This window comes from Cydia splendana, chromosome 19 (genome assembly GCF_910591565.1).
Source record: "Cydia splendana chromosome 19, ilCydSple1.2, whole genome shotgun sequence".
NCBI classification, from domain to species: Eukaryota; Metazoa; Arthropoda; class Insecta; order Lepidoptera; family Tortricidae; genus Cydia; species Cydia splendana.
The window spans coordinates 4,483,563-4,500,865 of record NC_085978.1 but is presented as its reverse complement, the minus strand read 5'-3'; the positions used below and the strand labels follow the sequence as shown (position 1 = coordinate 4,500,865).

The 17,303-nt window shown below is 39.7% G+C and overlaps 3 protein-coding genes across 3 annotated transcripts; 1 reads left to right on the top strand and 2 right to left on the bottom strand.

The window, feature by feature from the left end:
- The first annotated feature begins 1,795 nt into the window (after positions 1 to 1,795).
- On the top strand, positions 1,796 to 5,973 carry LOC134799760 (phospholipase A2-like). The gene is made up of 4 exons (XM_063772170.1): positions 1,796 to 2,022; positions 3,548 to 3,707; positions 4,663 to 4,815; positions 5,837 to 5,973. The coding sequence occupies exons 1-4, from the start codon at positions 1,848 to 1,850 to the stop codon at positions 5,919 to 5,921; spliced, it is 573 nt and encodes a 190-aa protein (XP_063628240.1). The 5' UTR covers positions 1,796 to 1,847; the 3' UTR covers positions 5,922 to 5,973.
- Positions 5,974 to 7,868: 1,895 nt separating this feature from the next.
- On the bottom strand, positions 7,869 to 10,237 carry LOC134799759 (structure-specific endonuclease subunit SLX1 homolog). Its single transcript, XM_063772169.1, has 4 exons — positions 9,983 to 10,237; positions 9,810 to 9,861; positions 9,268 to 9,459; positions 7,869 to 8,324 (listed from the first exon to the last, which is right to left on the bottom strand). Exons 1-4 carry the CDS (start codon positions 10,159 to 10,161, stop codon positions 7,902 to 7,904), a joined length of 846 nt encoding a protein of 281 aa, XP_063628239.1. The 5' UTR covers positions 10,162 to 10,237; the 3' UTR covers positions 7,869 to 7,901.
- A 4,246-nt stretch (positions 10,238 to 14,483) lies between these two features.
- Positions 14,484 to 15,104, bottom strand: LOC134800358 (uncharacterized). Its single transcript, XM_063772858.1, has one exon. It carries the CDS (start codon positions 15,102 to 15,104, stop codon positions 14,484 to 14,486), a length of 621 nt encoding a protein of 206 aa, XP_063628928.1.
- Between the last annotated feature and the right edge of the window lie 2,199 nt (positions 15,105 to 17,303).

Sequence of the window (17,303 nt, the reverse complement as noted above, 5' to 3'; positions counted from 1 at the left end):
GAGCAAAAATAACGGATTTTTTTAGCACAGTGTCAATTATAGAGGTCTTAGTTGCGATGTGGTCAATTACAGAGGCAAAATTACGAAAAGCACTAAAATCTAAATTGCAATTATAGAGGTTCCAAAATTTCAATTATAGAGGGCTTTTGGTCTCAAGGGACCGGGACCGGACCTTTGGTTGCAATTATTGAGGTTTTCCATTTATCCAGGTGCCAATTAACCAGGTTTCACTGTACTAGAATAATGCCCTTTAGTGATGGATTTCATGCACGATTTCACGTAAAGAGATGTTATTTACATATAGTGTATTTCTTTGTGTATACTTAACACAATTTAAACAATCACAATACGGCATTTTAAATTTTTTAGTTGTGGTGATAGTAACATAAATTAATAATTTAGTTTTTAAGATTTACTGACAAAATTGTCTGGGCTCTCTCTGAAAGAAATGTTTTAGAATTAAGTATTATGATTATTTTTGGGCAAGATTAGGTACAATTCAAGTCAAATATACTACTTACCGCGATGTGACGAAACTTACAGAAGTTTTCATATAAATACTATATATGTACATAGAAATCATCCTTAACTCAGGAACAAGTAGGGTGAATCGTCAATTACTGGCCACCCTAAACTAAAAATAAATGATATTTCCCTATATATATACAGAATTCATTTTAGTATTAAGGTCAATAACTGGCCCCCCTATTGAAGGGCCACCTTATACTAAAATGAATTATATTTATAGGTGGATATAATTCATTTTTAGTATAAGGTGGCCAGTTACCTACTAAAAAGAGGCCAGTTACTAAATAGTGGCCAGTAGGTAATTGACGAATTACTCTAAGTAATAGTGATAAACACAAATAAATGCCGTGCCACGATTCGAACCCGGGACCTCCTCCTTCGTAGGCAAGGTGAGGTGACTACCGACTATTAGGCTAGGAGGCCGTCATGTGGACTAAATAAGAGGACCCTCATCATCATCATCATTCAAACCTTCAGTCGCTCACTGCTGAGCATAGGCCTCTCTTCATGTACGCCACCAGTACCGTCTTTACCATAAGGGCACACGGGGCCCGTGCCCAGGGCCCCCATCCTTAGGGGGCCCCGAAGGACAGACAGTAACGGTAATTATCCATAATAAAATAGAAGATCATAGTAGAAAAATGTTAGTTTAATTCGCTTTATTTACTTTCCAAAAGAGCCCCAAATTCTTATGTGCCCAAGGGCCTCAGCATAGCTTAAGACGGCCCTGTACGCCCCGTATCCCGGTCCTGGGCTAGTCTCATCCAAAAGTGCCCCGCGATTTTTGGAACGTCATCCACCCAACGAAGCCAACGGACTTCAGGCGCTTCTTTCATCCGAAAGCGGCCACCAATCCATCAACATTTTCAAGAGGAACCTAGGCCTAGTTAATACCTATAACAATACATTTTTATGTAAATCTCCTTATGTAAATGGTTTCGTAAAGGAAGTTTCGGCCAAGTTCTCAATGTCGAACATTAAGGTTTTCAGACGGAATTTACCTACCCGTGCCGATAAGGTGTTCTATTGCCACTCGCGGGCGAGTTAATCGCACACAAACCAATTTCAAATAGATCTCCGATTACGTTTAATTGTTGCTGTAGTTGAGGTCATGTTATACAAGGACTTGTCGAGCTCGCTTTACTAACAGTTTTGTCGAGAGTAGATAATGCCCCACAGGAGGCTACAGATACTAAGGCTGCGAAGACTTCCTTGTATTTTAATTCACTTCAGGCTTTTCAGTTGCTATAAATAAAGACAATTGCACTTACCGCTCATTCTTCTCACTTCTCTGAACGTTAGCAGTTGGCTTAGCTGAAATGTTTGCAATGGCTAAGATTTCGTGTCTTGTAGTAGTAATTATGTTTGAATTGAGTACTAGTTGGGTTATAAATGATGTGGACTTACAGAGTTTAAGAGAAAGAGGTCTGATTGACGACAGCAACGAAATGAAAATGGACGAGTCTGAACTCAGATTCAGTCTGATTTATCCAGGTTTGTTAATTTTTGAGAAATAACCCATTTTATTTACTATCATCATCATCATCAAAGACAATATTATAACCATCAAAGATATTCTCTTTGTCTTCATCTATTTGGCTTTTTGCCTTGTCTCAATATGGGAACCTGATGGGATAACGTCCGCTCGGCCACTTTTTCCAAGAACTGCATAGGCACATTTTGATACGAAAGTGACTGTCATGTGACCTTCCAATCCTGAGGGGAAACTACGCCTTGTTGGGATAAGTCCAGTTTCCTGATGGTGCTTAATCGATAAAAAATTGTTAAATTATTAATATTATTTTTATAAGCTCCGAAGAAGTCATTGGTACGAGTGTCTGTCTGTTGCCTCTTTACGCTTAAAGCGTTGAACCAATTTTGTTGAAATTTGATATGGAGATTGAGGCCCGGGGAAGAACAAAGGGTAGTTTTTATGAATCATCATTATGTTATGACAAGCAGATGAAGTCGCGGGCAGAAGTTAGTATGTTAAATATTAATCTAGTTTTTGAGATAGTTTCGCAGCTATATTATTTATTTAAATATTTATATTGCGCCAAAAGAAAAAAACACCTTAATACGATACAAAAAGCCATACAAGCAAAAGGGCGTATCTTCGCGACACTAAGTTTTTTTAATATAACATAAGTTTTTAAAAAATGCTCATTAATTCCTCAACTGCTTTTCCTCGGTGCGCGATTTTGATGGACGGGTAACTACGGAACCCTACACTGAGCATGGCCCGACTTGCTCTTGGTCGGTTTTTATTCAGACTTGCGATTGCGTGTCGCTTGGTGTCGCGTGATCACAGAAGTCATAACTAATCTATTTTATAGACAACTTCTGGTATCAGACCTTAACCTAATTAAAACAATTAACGATGCGTCACAGTGTCATCAAGGGCCCGATTTGATTCGAGAAACGGACGGTCGGTGATATGGCTACCATATCCAACCATTCTCACTCTTTTGCGGCGATAGGAACTGCTGCGCAGTCTACTACTTTTATTATAAATTTGCTCTATTACCATGTCCCCGCCGGGCACAAGATGGGAGGTGCATTCCTACGAATCATTCCCCATCTGTCTCCGCCGAACGTATGGCGGCAGTCACGTGGGGCGGGGCTATGTCACCTTTATTCACTTTGCTGAGTGGAATAGGGCCCCATTGTGCATTCACGTCGATCTGATGAAAAAAGCGCATTGCCTTCAACGATAATCTGCCCAAGAACCAACGCCGCAGTTCCTTCATAGATTTTTACAAATCTATTGGAAATAATACAAGTTCATATGCTGGAAAATATAGCGAGTTAAGACCAGATCCTTCTTCGAACGCAGCTCGATGAGCACTGAGCGGACGGCCGTGTGTGCCCGGGATCGCGGATATCATTTTCTGTGAATTGTTAGCAGTTTTAGTTATTTTTAACAAAAAAAACTAAAAAAAGCAAACGATGAGTAGGTACGTTTTAAAATAACATTAGGTTTATATTATTAATTAGCCCTTCCGTTTTACTATTTAAGGTACAAAATGGTGCGGCGCCGGCGACATAGCGGACGGCTACGATGATCTCGGCCCCGCCCGGGAGACCGACATGTGCTGCCGCGACCACGACCACTGCCCCGACACCATAACAGCGGGCCAGACCAGGCACAATCTCACTAACAATGCCTTCTACACGCGGTATGTATGCCCGAAGCCCTAGACCGACAATGTGCTGCCGCGACCACGACCACTGCCCCGCCACCATAACAGCGGGCCAGACCAGGCACAATCTCACTAACAATGCCTTCTACACGCGGTATGTATGCCCGACGGCCCTAGATCGACAAGTGCGGCCGCGACCACGACCACTGCCCCGACACCATAACAGCGGGCCAGACCAGGCACAATCTCACTAACAATGCCTTCTACACGCGGTATGTATGCCCGACGGCCCTAGACCGACATGGTGCTGAGGGGCTACCGCGAAAACAGAAATTCGCAAAATGCGGGGAATTTTCTCTTTTACTCCAATGAAGGCGTAATTAGAGTGACAGAGAAAAATGCCCGCAATTGACGATTTTCGATTTTCACGGTAGCCGTCCTGCCGCGACCACGACCATTGCCCCGACACCATAACAGCCGGCCAGACCAGGCACAATCTCACTAACAATGCCTTCTACACGCGGTATGTAAATGTATGCCCGATGGCAGCCCTTTTTTAGGTGCCAGATATCATTTTGAAAGGGTAGAGTACATTTCTGTACCTACCTCAAACATTCGATTGCTACAAACGCGTAGAACTTATAATTATAGCTCACATCTTTATTTTCTACCATGGTATAATAATATACTCCGCCTGGTACTCTCTTCCCGTCTTTTAGTGGTCACGTGACTGACACAAGCCTACGTCATCATGCGACAGCGCTATATGATAACATGCGATAGCGCTATATAAAGTGGCAATGTTATTGTGACGTAGGCTTGTGTCACTCTGGGAAGAGAAGACCATGTTTTATTAGACTATGTTTTCTACTATATACTCGGAGACTATATATATTCTCCTCCTACCTCCAAACACAAGTGTCAAACTTAAAAGGAAGTTTCGACACCTTGGAAAAAAACTGGTTAAAAATAAACGAATTTTGAATATTAGATTGATCTGCGAATGCGACGAGAAGTTCCGCCTGTGCCTGCGCGCCGCCAAGAGCAAAATCGCCAAACAGATCGGGACAGTCTACTTCAACGCACTAGACACCAAGTGCTTCCGGGAGGACTACCCTGTGGTCGGGTGCAACAAGAAAGGAGGGTCAGTATCACAGTTACAGGGCTCTGCAGACTCTGCAACAATTAGCATTCGATTGTAGATACATTGCTGGCTAAGTAGGTTTAACGAATTCAATTAATCATTTTAAGACCGCATGCAATGTATCAAAAATCACATACGATTTACGCCTGTAGTCAATTTAAAAATAGAAGGGTGACAGTTTGACCACCTATTCGAAACCTTAGAAACGATAATATTCCTTATTATAGCCGGTCAAACCACTTTTTGTATGGGACGATTACCCTTCACGCCTATTTCTTTTTTAAATTTGCCGCTATTTTCTACTGACGGAAATGGCTTGACAGACTATGGGTCGGTTGCACCAAACTGTTCGTATCGTTAAAGAGTTCGCTAAATTTTTATGTATGGAAAGTTTCATAGTAAAGCCAGGGGGGTGTCACTACGGAGTTTAGGTACATTTTGCCCATGGTCTAATAAAACATGGTCTTCTATTCCCAGAGTGACACAGGCCTACGTCACAATAATATGGCCGCTATATATAGCGCTATCGCATATTATCATATAGCGCTGTCGCATGATGACGTAGGCTTGTGTCAGTTAGGTGACCTAGAAAAGACGGGAATGGAGTACCAGGCGGAGTATATTATTATACCATGATTTGGCCGGCGCGCTGCTCGGGCCGGCAGGTGTATGGCAGTGGGCTGCCGCTCGACCGCACGATAGTCGTGTCACGTGGCGCTCGCGCAAATAAGATTCACCGTTCGTGCGCGGTTATAAGTTTCAATTTTGTTGCAGGCGGCGAGTATAGGTATAATTTTATACCTAAATCTGACTTTTGTGAAGAAGTGAATTTTCTGTATGGTAGTACTATTAGTTATTCTGTGGTAAAGCGCCGGGGCGCGCCGGCTGACGTTGATCAGTCTGTCAAATGTGGTTGGTGCAACTGGCCCCGAATGTATCAATTCAATGAATATTTTATACTTCTTTTGTTTCATTATTTACATGTCTTTTCTTATTTCATAAAAATCTTTTTTTTTGATAGATGGTTGAACAGCAAATGCCTGGAGCCCAAATATAACACGGACGGTAAGCAGCGGTACCAGTGGTTTGATGTACCAAATTATTAATCTAATCGTATTATAATTAATATTTATTTTAGTCGATAAGTATAGTACCTAGGTTTCCATAAGTAAGTATTATTCTGAAATAAATATTATTGCATGATGTAAATAATGTTAGAGTAATAAAGACGTTTTATTTCATACCTAAGTACTATATGCTTAGTTTCCATAGAAAAGTTTTTGCAACGTTTTGCCCACAGGTTTTGCCACATTTTCAAAATATTGTCATGTTTTTAAATAGGTAGTATTTGGTAGTATCATAATAACCTACTCATTCATTCATTATGTTTGTTGAAATATAAAAAGAGAATAGTAAAAATGTGTACCTAACAAAAATTTACTATCTGTACAATTATTGAATTCCGCGCCGGGACTCCCCTGGTCGCATAACAACTTTTGTCATATTTTCAACTGTCATAACACTCTATGCATAAAATTGTAAGACATAAAAATCTTTAGTCAGAATTATTCCACGGCATAACTGGGGTTTTGTCATAAATGAGTTATGTCATAATTTTTATAGTCATTAATTTAATTCGCATAAAATTTTAAGTTATCTGCTTGAAATCCATAATTGTTTTTCGTTCGAAGTATTGCAGTGCATAGTATTAATATAGACATAAAAAATTAAGTCATATATTTAGTGGTCATAATATGTTTTTTTCATAAATGTTACAAAGCATGAATAATAAATATACCGGGTGTGGCCTGTAACACGAGCAAATAATTAAAACATAGATTGTACTCCTCAAACGGTGGCACTTTAGTTCTACAACTTTTAAAAATTATGAAGTATTTACACTCCCTATTTTTCATACAAAATAAATATTATCTTCAATGGACGCCATCGCCACGCCATATCATTAAATTGTGATTGACGTTGCTTGTCACGCCTTAAACATAACAAAATTCGCAATACATTGCGTCTTAGAATAAACTTTAAAGTGTATTAAAAATCAAACCAGAAGTTATTTTTAAAAGGAGCTGAACAAATGTTGGTCAGTATGAGTACAGCCTACAGTTTAATTTTTTGCTCGTATTACAGGCCACACCCCGTATATGGTTGTGAGCAACCTATGAAGCAACTATTACTTTAGTCATATTCATAACCACACAAAGACCGTATAAAAGAGGAGATCGAAGAAGAGGAGCCCCCTCCAGTAAGACCGTTTCTCCTGAAACGGTTTTATAAAAGAAACTAATCATAGTAGGTAGGTTAGGTTCGTTAGGTTTCTTTAGATGCCCGAAGGGCAAACTACGCAGGAATAGGAGCCCCGCGTGAGCGGGGCTCCGTCGAATTAAGTGTTTGGACGGAGATTAGTGAAATGGTATTTTCAAGTTGTTGAGAGGCTAAAATTAGTTTCTTAAATTATTTATGTAAACCATTATGGTTGAAAATTATTATGCTACAACACGTTATACGTGAAAACATTATAAGTATCGATAAATATCTTTTAGCTGGTATGACATTTGATTCATTATAATCAAAACCTATATGCACAAAAAATATATCACAACTGCTGAGTATGTCATCAAATATTATGGCTAGAAATGTATGACACAATATAATATGACTTTTCATTTGTATGCGCAATGATGATTATGAACAAAGTTGTTATGCGCATCAAAGGTATGACTTAAACTTGTATGCAACCCAATATGGACCCTTCCGCGCCATCTAGTGACAGAACTAGAATAAAACCGAAATAATTACCATCTCGAATCACAGGTAGAAAACAGGGGGCCTAGCCAAGATGACAATCACGAATAACAATCGTTTGCAGTTAACGAAAGGAAACGCTATTGTCTCGTTGTGTAATATGTATATAGGACACTCTTATCACTCTTTCATATTAGTACGATAGACATTAGCGTTTCGTTTCGTTTCTCTGAAAACGATTGTCAGCTTGGCTAGGCTCCCAGTGGTTGAAACTTGAAACGATTATTAAAAAAAAAACGCAATGTTACACATATATATATTTTCCGTCATAACTCATCACAGTCTTGTAACCAAATGGAATTATTATCAACAAACGCTCTGTCTTGTGACAAAACATCATCATCATCATTGCTGCCATTATCATCTTCCTGGCTCAGCGTACCCTGACCACAACCTCTCATTTTCCTTATTAAATCACCCCATTTAAGCATTGTACCACAGAAAGGACACTGTCCTTGTACGGGGACAAATTCAGACGGTTCTAAGAATAACTGGGCGAGACATGTTATGTGAGATATGAGGTCACAATGAGGGTTTAAGCAGGATAGTTTAGAGTCCGGACTGGTAATGTAGCCGGAGCAAATCAGGCATTCTGTGTGGGTTGCATGGGTCTCCTTGGGTTTCTTGAGGTTCTTACTTTTGACAGGTCCATGGCATATTTTCATGTGAGTTGGAGGTTCTCTTTCAGCCTAAAAAAATAATTAAATTTGAGTACAATAGGTACTGTATTTAAAGTAAATGGGCATTTTTATTTAAAAATTACTTGATTTTTTTAAACTTGTTAAGGCAGTAATGGAATGTTGTTATACTTTTTAACCTTTTGGACGCCAATGACCGATATATCCGCACCGCAGGTTCAACGCCAAAGACTGATTCGGTCGGAGAGTCGGTTCATAAAAAGTCTGCAGCGGATTTGATAGCTCACGCAGTGCAAGTGTCATTTATACGTCATAATTTCATAGAAGTTTGACATTTAAAATAACACTTGTACCGCGAGGGCTATCAAATCCGCTGCAGACTATTCTTGGTCTACTCTAATCGGTCACAGACCACAGAGCAACATAGACCTACGTGCATATGCATAAAATTCAATTTCAGTTTTGACACTTCGGTAACGTGGCGTCCGCATGACAGCTTTTATATTTGACACGGCGTCGAAAAGGTTAATCCAATTTTAATTTATCGTCGCGTAGTCTTGTACCTACAACACAAGCCTTATTGAGCTTACTGTATAATATTTATTTAATTTATCTATGAAAGACAGTTTAAAAAAACACACACAATATAAAAATGTATTAGTGTATGTATGTACCGCTGTCACGGCCCTGTAGATGCCGATGTATGCCCAACTTATGATCAATGTTAGTATATACACTGTTGTGGCGCTGGTCCCACCATCTGATCGAGCAGCTGTGAACAAATGTTGTAGAACGAAAATTGTATGGAAATTTTGGGACACTTTAATTCTGGGACTTCACTTTAATGGGAAGATGATGATAAGGATCGAAAGAGCTTGCTATTCTGAGTAGAAATAACATACAAAATCTTAAATACAAAAAAAGTATAGCTTTCAACTTTAAATAATCCCAAATATGATATTAATTATTTATTATGGCAAGTTTTAATACTTACTGGAAATTCCTCATAAAAGTCTTTCTCTAGCCACCTGATGGTGAGCGGCAGTCGACACCAAGGCCCAACCCTAAGCATTTCACTGACAACTCGGAGCTGGAAGCGGAACTCTGTCTCCTTTCTGGGCACTCTCTTTAGGGACAAGTGCTGCAGTCTTGTTGTCTTCGTTGGGTTCTGCCAGGCCCATTCAAACTATGAAGAGAAGATTTATTGTACGACTAAATGTCATAGTTACAGTGTAGTCAGTAAGACAAGAGCTGGAGCTCTGCTAGAGTCAAAGGAATATATTATGTTAAGTAATTGTAACTTAATTAAATTAAATTATTTGTATTTGCCTATTCAGGGTCCATGTGATACCTACCATAAGAAATATGTAAATACTACCTAAAAATGGACCATGGAAGCAAGAAATAAATTAATACTGAATTTGAAGGTTCTCTATCCAGTCCACTTTAATAGATGTCTACAGGCTATACCTCTCTGGTTAAAATTGGATAAAAAATTCTAGAGCCAATTTGTACTCTTTAGCGAAATTTACTTACCCTCAAAGCAGATATGTTGTTTGGGAAACCGTGTACAATCATTACCATTTTCCTTAAACAAATAAAATAGAATCAGAGTCACTGATAAGAAACCACCTTTATATACATGTAATGCATGCTAATTTATGTAAAGTTGTAAACAAATGAACAAAGTAAACAATGGTATATTTTACCATGGACCTCTATTACTGGTCCTGTGCGCACCACCAGCCCACGTTCCCCTGTTATGTTGCATTATTCTTCTATTTGGGTCTCTGGTGTAGCCAATGTATGTACGACCCTTGTATTTGGGGTTAATGTTGTACAGTAAATAAACTCCAAAGAAATCTTCAACGAGTTCAGGCTCCATCATTTCATTATTAAAAAGAACTACACACAAACTATTCCCATTATAATAATTTTGGCGGCCGGTCAACTCCGGTCCGACCAAGGCCCCAACGCTGTCTGTCAGTGTTGCCAGGGCTCTGGAGTCATTAGTTACGTTTCGTTTCCCTAAAAGTCACGTTTTTGCTGCTCAAGTCACATTTTTATATTATTGTATTGTATGGGTAGGTAAATCGATTTTGTTAGAAGAAATTCAGAAAATAATATATTTCACAAAAAATCTACTAACCTTTTATGATTTTTCCTCAAAAAGAAAAAACGGAACCCTTATTTATAGGATCACTCGTGCGTCTGTCTGTCTGTCTGTCCGTCTGTCACAGCCTATTTTCACGGAAACTACTGGACCAATTAAGTTGAAATTTGGTACAAATTGGTGGAATTAGTGACCCAAAGACGGACATGTAAGTCATGTAAACAAATGAATTTTAAGCATGGGGGCTACTTTTGGGGGGTCAATGAGAAAGTTAAAAAATTAAGAAATAACCCAAGCAAATTAGAAAAATCTGCGGAAATAATTCGAGTAGTTTTGAAAATTGGTATATACCTTGTGGTGTCTAAATAATCATACTAAAAGTCCTCGAGGGTAGGGGGTGTGCTGAGGGTGCAGGGAGGGTTAAAGGTACCTTTTTTCTTATTTTTGCTCATATCTCGAATATATGTACAAATAGCATTATAATTACTTCGGTACTACTAAACTAAATTAATAACTAGCTTAAATCTAAAATAGGCCCTTGAGGCATTGTTCCAAGGATGCTGGCGGCATTTCCTCGCTGTATCGCAATGCTGATACGTTGTGCGAGGTAGCCTATTACTTCGGACAAAAGTTTTATCATACAATTTCCTACAAATTTGGTTATGTTTAATTTTACTCTACGATCAATACTTTAGGAGCTTCAGGTTGTTAAAGTTAAATTAGAGTTAAAAAATAGACGGTTTAAGTAATAGGGTCCCGTTTTACCCTTTGGGTACGGAACCCTATTACTAAGACTTCGCTGCCCGTCCGTCCGTCCGTCCGTCCGTCTGTCACCAGGCTGTATCTCACGAACCGTGATAGCTAGACAGTTGAAATTTTCACAGATGATGTATTTCTGTTGCCGCTATAACAACAAATACTAAAAACAGAATAAAATAAAGATTTAAATGGGGCTCCCATACAACAAACGTGATTTTTGACCAAAGTTAAGCAAAGTGGTCAGTACTTGGATGGGTGACCGTTTTTTTTTTGCTTTTTTTTTCGTTTTTTTTTTTGCATTATGGTACGGAATCCTTCGTGCGCGAGTCCGACTCGCACTTGCCCGGTTTTTTTCGTAAATGTTCATCATAAATAAAAATTTTAGTTTGGAGTAAGCAAGTTAAGTGACCAGGCCCCAATTTCACCACGGCTACAATTGTCAGTGACATATGTCGAGCGACAATTGTCAAGCGACAGGTGACATATTACAATTTTATAAAATATTTTCTATAGAAATACTTACAAACATGACAGGCATTTTGCTACAATTGTATGTCTTACAATTATGTTGTGAAACAAGAATTATTTTTTCTAGTCGACATATTTGTAGAATTGTTGGTGAATCTTGACAGGAAATGAGTTATATGTCGGAATTTCGTGACAATTGTAGTGTTTCTTGTGACAATTGTCATAAACTTAGCAAGAGAAATATCTGTTTTTCCGATATAATAAAGTTTTTTTAAATAATACAATGATGGTGGCAAACAGAAATACGGCCCGCCCGATGGTAAGCGGTAACCGTAGCCCATGGATGCATGTGACGTCAGCAACAGTGATGTTTTACAATTGTCGCACCTGTCACCGTGGTGAAATTGGGGCCTGCTGATAAAATATAAAAAAAACCGGTTTAGAGCATGTCGGGCCATGTTCAGTGTAGGGTTCCGTAGTTACCCGTCTGTCAAAATAGACTATTCGCAAAAACTCAAAAACAGCTATACCGATTAGGTTCGCTATATTTTTCCTTGAAAGTCTTTACTAAGCTATGTTTTTATGATTTTTTTCATATTTTTTGGACCCATGGTTCAAAAGTTAGGGGAACTAAAGGGGAAAACACAACTTTTTTTCTTTCAGATCGATTATTTCCGAAAATATTAAGTTGATCAAAAAATGGTTCTTGAAGTGTATTCGTTTTAAAAGACCTATCTAACGACATCCCACACTATAGGGTGGAAGCAAAAAAAAATTCATCCCCACTTTAATGTAGGGCAGCCACCATAAAAAAATATTTTTTTCTACTTTCTATTATTAAATTTGGCATGAATATATAAATTTGCTACACTGACAAAGTCATAAAATATAAACTAGAAAAAATATTTTTTTAGGGTGACTCCCCTACATTAAGTGGGGATGATTTTTTTTTTCGCTTTTACCCTATAGTGTGGGTGTCTTGGATATGTCTTTTAAAATGAATAAGGGTCTTTAAGGACTATTTTTGATCAACTTAATATTTTCGGAAATAATCGATCTGAAAGAAAAAAAGTTGTGTTTTCCACTTTAGTTCCCCTAGCATTTTAACCATGGGTCCAAAATTCGTCTAGCTTAAAAAGTCACAAAAATTGCCTCAAGATCGTAAGTCACGCACAGGTCACACGAGAAGGCGAAAAGTCACGAAAAATGTGACTTTTGTGACCATCTGGCAACACTGCTGTCTGTTCTCTTTCACGGCGCAGCAACTAGTATCATTAATTTTATTTCTCTCTCCTTGCTCTTTTAAAAATGCCGTTTGTCAAAAAAGGACAACCATACTGTTGACAAGATGGACTTATAATCCAGGTGTCCCCTTTTTAGGTAGACCCAGATTATGTATGTGTGCGTAAAAACGTATATGTGTGCTCTTTTAGGGATGTCAAAAGTCGATTTTAATCATGTTATATATGGATAAACGCTACAAAGCGGAACGCAAAAGCGATTAATTGAAGCTTCAATATCTTCGTTTAACATAAACATAATTGAAATGCTAATGGATAATGAATATATTAGAATATAATAAAATAATTCAATTATTGCGGAACACATATTTTAGTAGGTATTTATGAATTTTAATTAAATATCTGAACTTTCCCTTGGTTCCCTGCTGGGGCGTGACGATAAAATTGTGATCTGATAACCACAACAAAGAATAAAAGCGGTTTTGTTCATTTTAGGTATCGTTAAACCTTTGAAGTAAAATTAAAATTGCAAGAAATGTCGATAGTTTATCGATATGACTTTATCGACATGGCTACAGCAAGGCGGGCCACATTGTTAATCGTACACTAAACAAAAGTGGTCCCACTGACAGCTCGCTTGGAAGCAGCGAAGTGCTATACATGGAAGTATTCTGTCCGCTCAATTATGACCCAACGCAAACTACCCCGCGATAGGCGGTACTTACAAACTGCTCGATTGGCAATCTCAGTACCACCGAGATGACAGTCAGTGACAAATGGCTAAATTGATTTATAAAAACAACGTTTTTTTGTAATTAAAAATATATTCATGTGTCGTGAAGTGGTGCAGAAGTTATTTTAGTTCATACCAAGGACAGTGGAATCACTTTTCACTTGTAGTAAACAGATAACTTCAGTAGAATTTGGAAAAAACATGACGATTTGTTTTCAATACTACCGTGCTAAGCTAAAACGTAACAACTGCATACGACTTTCATAACAACATACGACTTTTTAAATTGCGAGGATAATAGGGATGGTGTTATGCTAAATGAAGTAGACTATTTTATTAAATTGTGTTTGGTTTAGGTATTTTCTATATAATTATAAATGTAGTAATAAATTCCTTCTTACAGATTTGTATTTTCCTTTTTTATTTCATGAGATGGAGCTATAAAAAAACTACCTAGTTATTTCAAATTAATAATCAAATTTGGTATTGTCATTTTACATTACTTTCCATTCAGATTCCCACAAGATGCTATTTGCAGAGAACTATGGAAAAAAGCTGTCCAATTAGAGAGACATGAAATTGAGTGGATGCCTGGCAAGATATCTAGAATATGTTCTATTCATGAGATATAACCCGTGAGATAATCATACCCGGTCTCCTATATGTAGATACATTTTTCCTATCATGCTTTTATAGGAGACCTACCGGCGGAGTCGAATTAAACTTCAGTTAAAATAAATCTCCTATAATTAATTAATAAATACATCAACATTCAAATGACACGGAAAAATCAGCGATTGTTTCTGAATGTCATGCTTCAGCTTAAAACTCGTTGAACCGTAGACGTGTGGCCAAAAAGGCCAGTCCGCTACACTACTCCCCCGCCGAGACCGTTGCTACGGTCGATAGTCAAAAAGATGGGGCGGAAAGTGTACGGTTCGGCCGCTACGAGTTCTTTTTTCTGCAGTTTGTTCCTGCTCTAGCGGCAGATTATTGGGATCAGATCCAGGCACTTGCGGAACTAATGGCGTGTCAGGCGTAGCGCTGCTGTGGCTGAGATTTCCCCAATCGTCTTTGGACATATACGCTGGCTTGAGCCTGTCAATACTGACAGTGTCTGCTTTCCCAGCTCTCTCTATTTTAAATGTTTTGCTTCCTCTCTGCAAAACCTTATATGGGCCAGTGTACGGGGATTCCAGTGATCCTTTGACAGGTCCATGTCGTAGGAAAACATAATCTGCAGAGCTGAGGTCCTTCGGGATATAGAACGGCCTCTGAGAGTGACGAGTGCCAGGAACTGGGATGATTTTAGCTATATGGTTGCGTAGCCTGGCCACAAAATTGCAGTAGTCGACTGCAGTAGTTTCTGAAGGCTTGAAGAAGTCACCAGGTAGGCGCAATGGCTCGCCATATACGAGCTCTGCCGCTGAAGACTGGATGTCTTCTTTCCAAGCACTGCGGATTCCGAGGAGCACCAAAGGCAAAGCTTCTACCCAGTGCGTGTTGGTATGGCACATTATGGCTGCTTTTAACTGTCGATGGAGGCGTTCGACCATACCATTGCAAGCCGGATGATAAGAAGTTGTTGGTCGATGCTCGGAACCAAGGATTGTCGCCAAACTTCGGAAAAGCTCACATTCAAACTGTCTGCCTCTGTCCGTGGTGATTTTTGCAGGACAGCCAAAGCGGGCGACCCAGCCTGATATAAAGGCTAGTGCACAGGTCTCTGCAGTGATGTCGGCCAATGGATATGCTTCAGGCCAACGCGTAAAGCGATCGATGACCGTGAGGCAGTACCTGTAACCACAAGAAAAAGGTAATGGCCCTACTATGTCCATGTGGACGTGTGAAAAACGATGAGATGGAGTGGAGAATGATGAGATGGGAGATAAAGTGTGACGTGAAACTTTGTTCTTTTGGCAATCTGCGCATTCTTTAGCCCACAATCGGCAATCTTTCCTGATGCCAAGCCAAACAAATCTTTGCGTTACCAGGCGGATGGTTCCTTTAACGCCTGGGTGGCTCAGCCTGTGTACTGCGTCAAATACTTTTCGCCGGAAAGTTTCCGTTATATATGGTCTCGGGTATGCTGTTGAGACATCACAGTACACTTCGATATCGGAGTCAGGGATTCTCAACTTCTTTAGGTTCAGCCCTGTGCCGTGTTGTAATAGTTGATTCAATTCTCTATCTCCGTCTTGAGAATTTTCCAGCGCTTTGTAATCAATCGTATATCCACCAATTTCTTCAACTCTGGACAGGCAGTCTGCCACTACATTTAGTTTCCCTGCCACGTATTGTATGTCTGTGCTGAATTGGGAAATAAAATCCAAATAGCGGAATTGCCTAGGAGAGCATTTGTCTCTTGTTGAGGAAAAAGCATAAGTAAGGGGTTTGTGGTCCGTGTAAATAGTGAATGGCCTGGCTTCAACCATGTGACGGAAATGCCTGATAGCGTCATATATGGCCAGCAGTTCTCTATCATATGGACTATATTTCTTTTGCGAGGGTTTCAGACGACGAGAAAAGAATGCTAGAGGTTCCCAAGCTCCAGGTGTTACTCGTTGTTGTAGTACAGCGCCAATAGCGGTATCTGAGGCGTCAGTATGGATGGCCAACTCAACATCTGTTCGAGGATGAGCTAGGGTAGCAGCTCGAGAAAGTCCTTTTTTGCATGCCTCGAACGCTTTCATCATTTCCTGCGTCATCTCGATGGCCTGCGTAGGTTTCTTCTTTGGGCCAGTCAGCACAATATTTAAGGGTGCTTGCAGTTCTGAAGCACTTGGCACGAATCTTCGATAAAAATTAAACATGCCAAGAAATCTGCGGAGTTCTCGGACGTTTTTAGGTGCGGGATAATCCAAAATCACTTGTACTTTGGTGTCAAGGGGTTCTATCCCTTGGGCTGAAACCTTATGTCCAAGGAAAGTAATTTCCGCCTTTCCAAATTCACATTTTGCTACATTAATGAGGACACCGTAATCTTGCAGACGCTGGAATAACGTGTGGAGATGTTGTTCGTGCTCTTCTGTGTTGGAGGAGAAGATTAAGATATCATCCAAATACCCGTAGCAAAAATCAAAGCCTCGGAGCACTTCATCCATAAATCGCTGGAACGTTTGTGCAGCATTTCGGAGGCCAAACGTCATGTACGGAAAATGGAACAGCCCAAAGGGGGTTATAATGGCTGTCTTTGGAATATCATCAGGATTTACAGGAATCTGGTTGTACGCTTTGACGAGGTCAACTTTTGAAAATATTTTGCTTCCTGTCAGCTGCTGTGTAAAATCCTGAATGTGTCGTATTGGGTACTTGTCTGGGATGGTACGTGCATTAAGGGCTCTATAGTCACCGCATGGGCGCCAGCCGGCATCCTTTTTAGGAACGAGGTGCAACGGAGACGACCAAGAGCTCTCGGATCTGCAAGCTGTGCCAACTTCGAGCATGGCATCAAATTCTTTTTGAGCTATTTTTAGGCGATCTGGTGGAAGGCGTCGCGGCCTGTTTGTAACCGGCGGTCCAGGCGTAGTGCGAATATGATGTATGGTATTATGCTTGGGAGTGTTATGCATGCCGGCTGGGCGTGTAATGTCAGGGTACTGACACAAAATGTTATGGTAGTTCGACTCCCCTGACATTACTTTCACTGATGCGATGGATTTTGCTGACGGCTGAGGTGGGGCCGTGATGCTCAATGTTGTTGAGTTATCTATCAA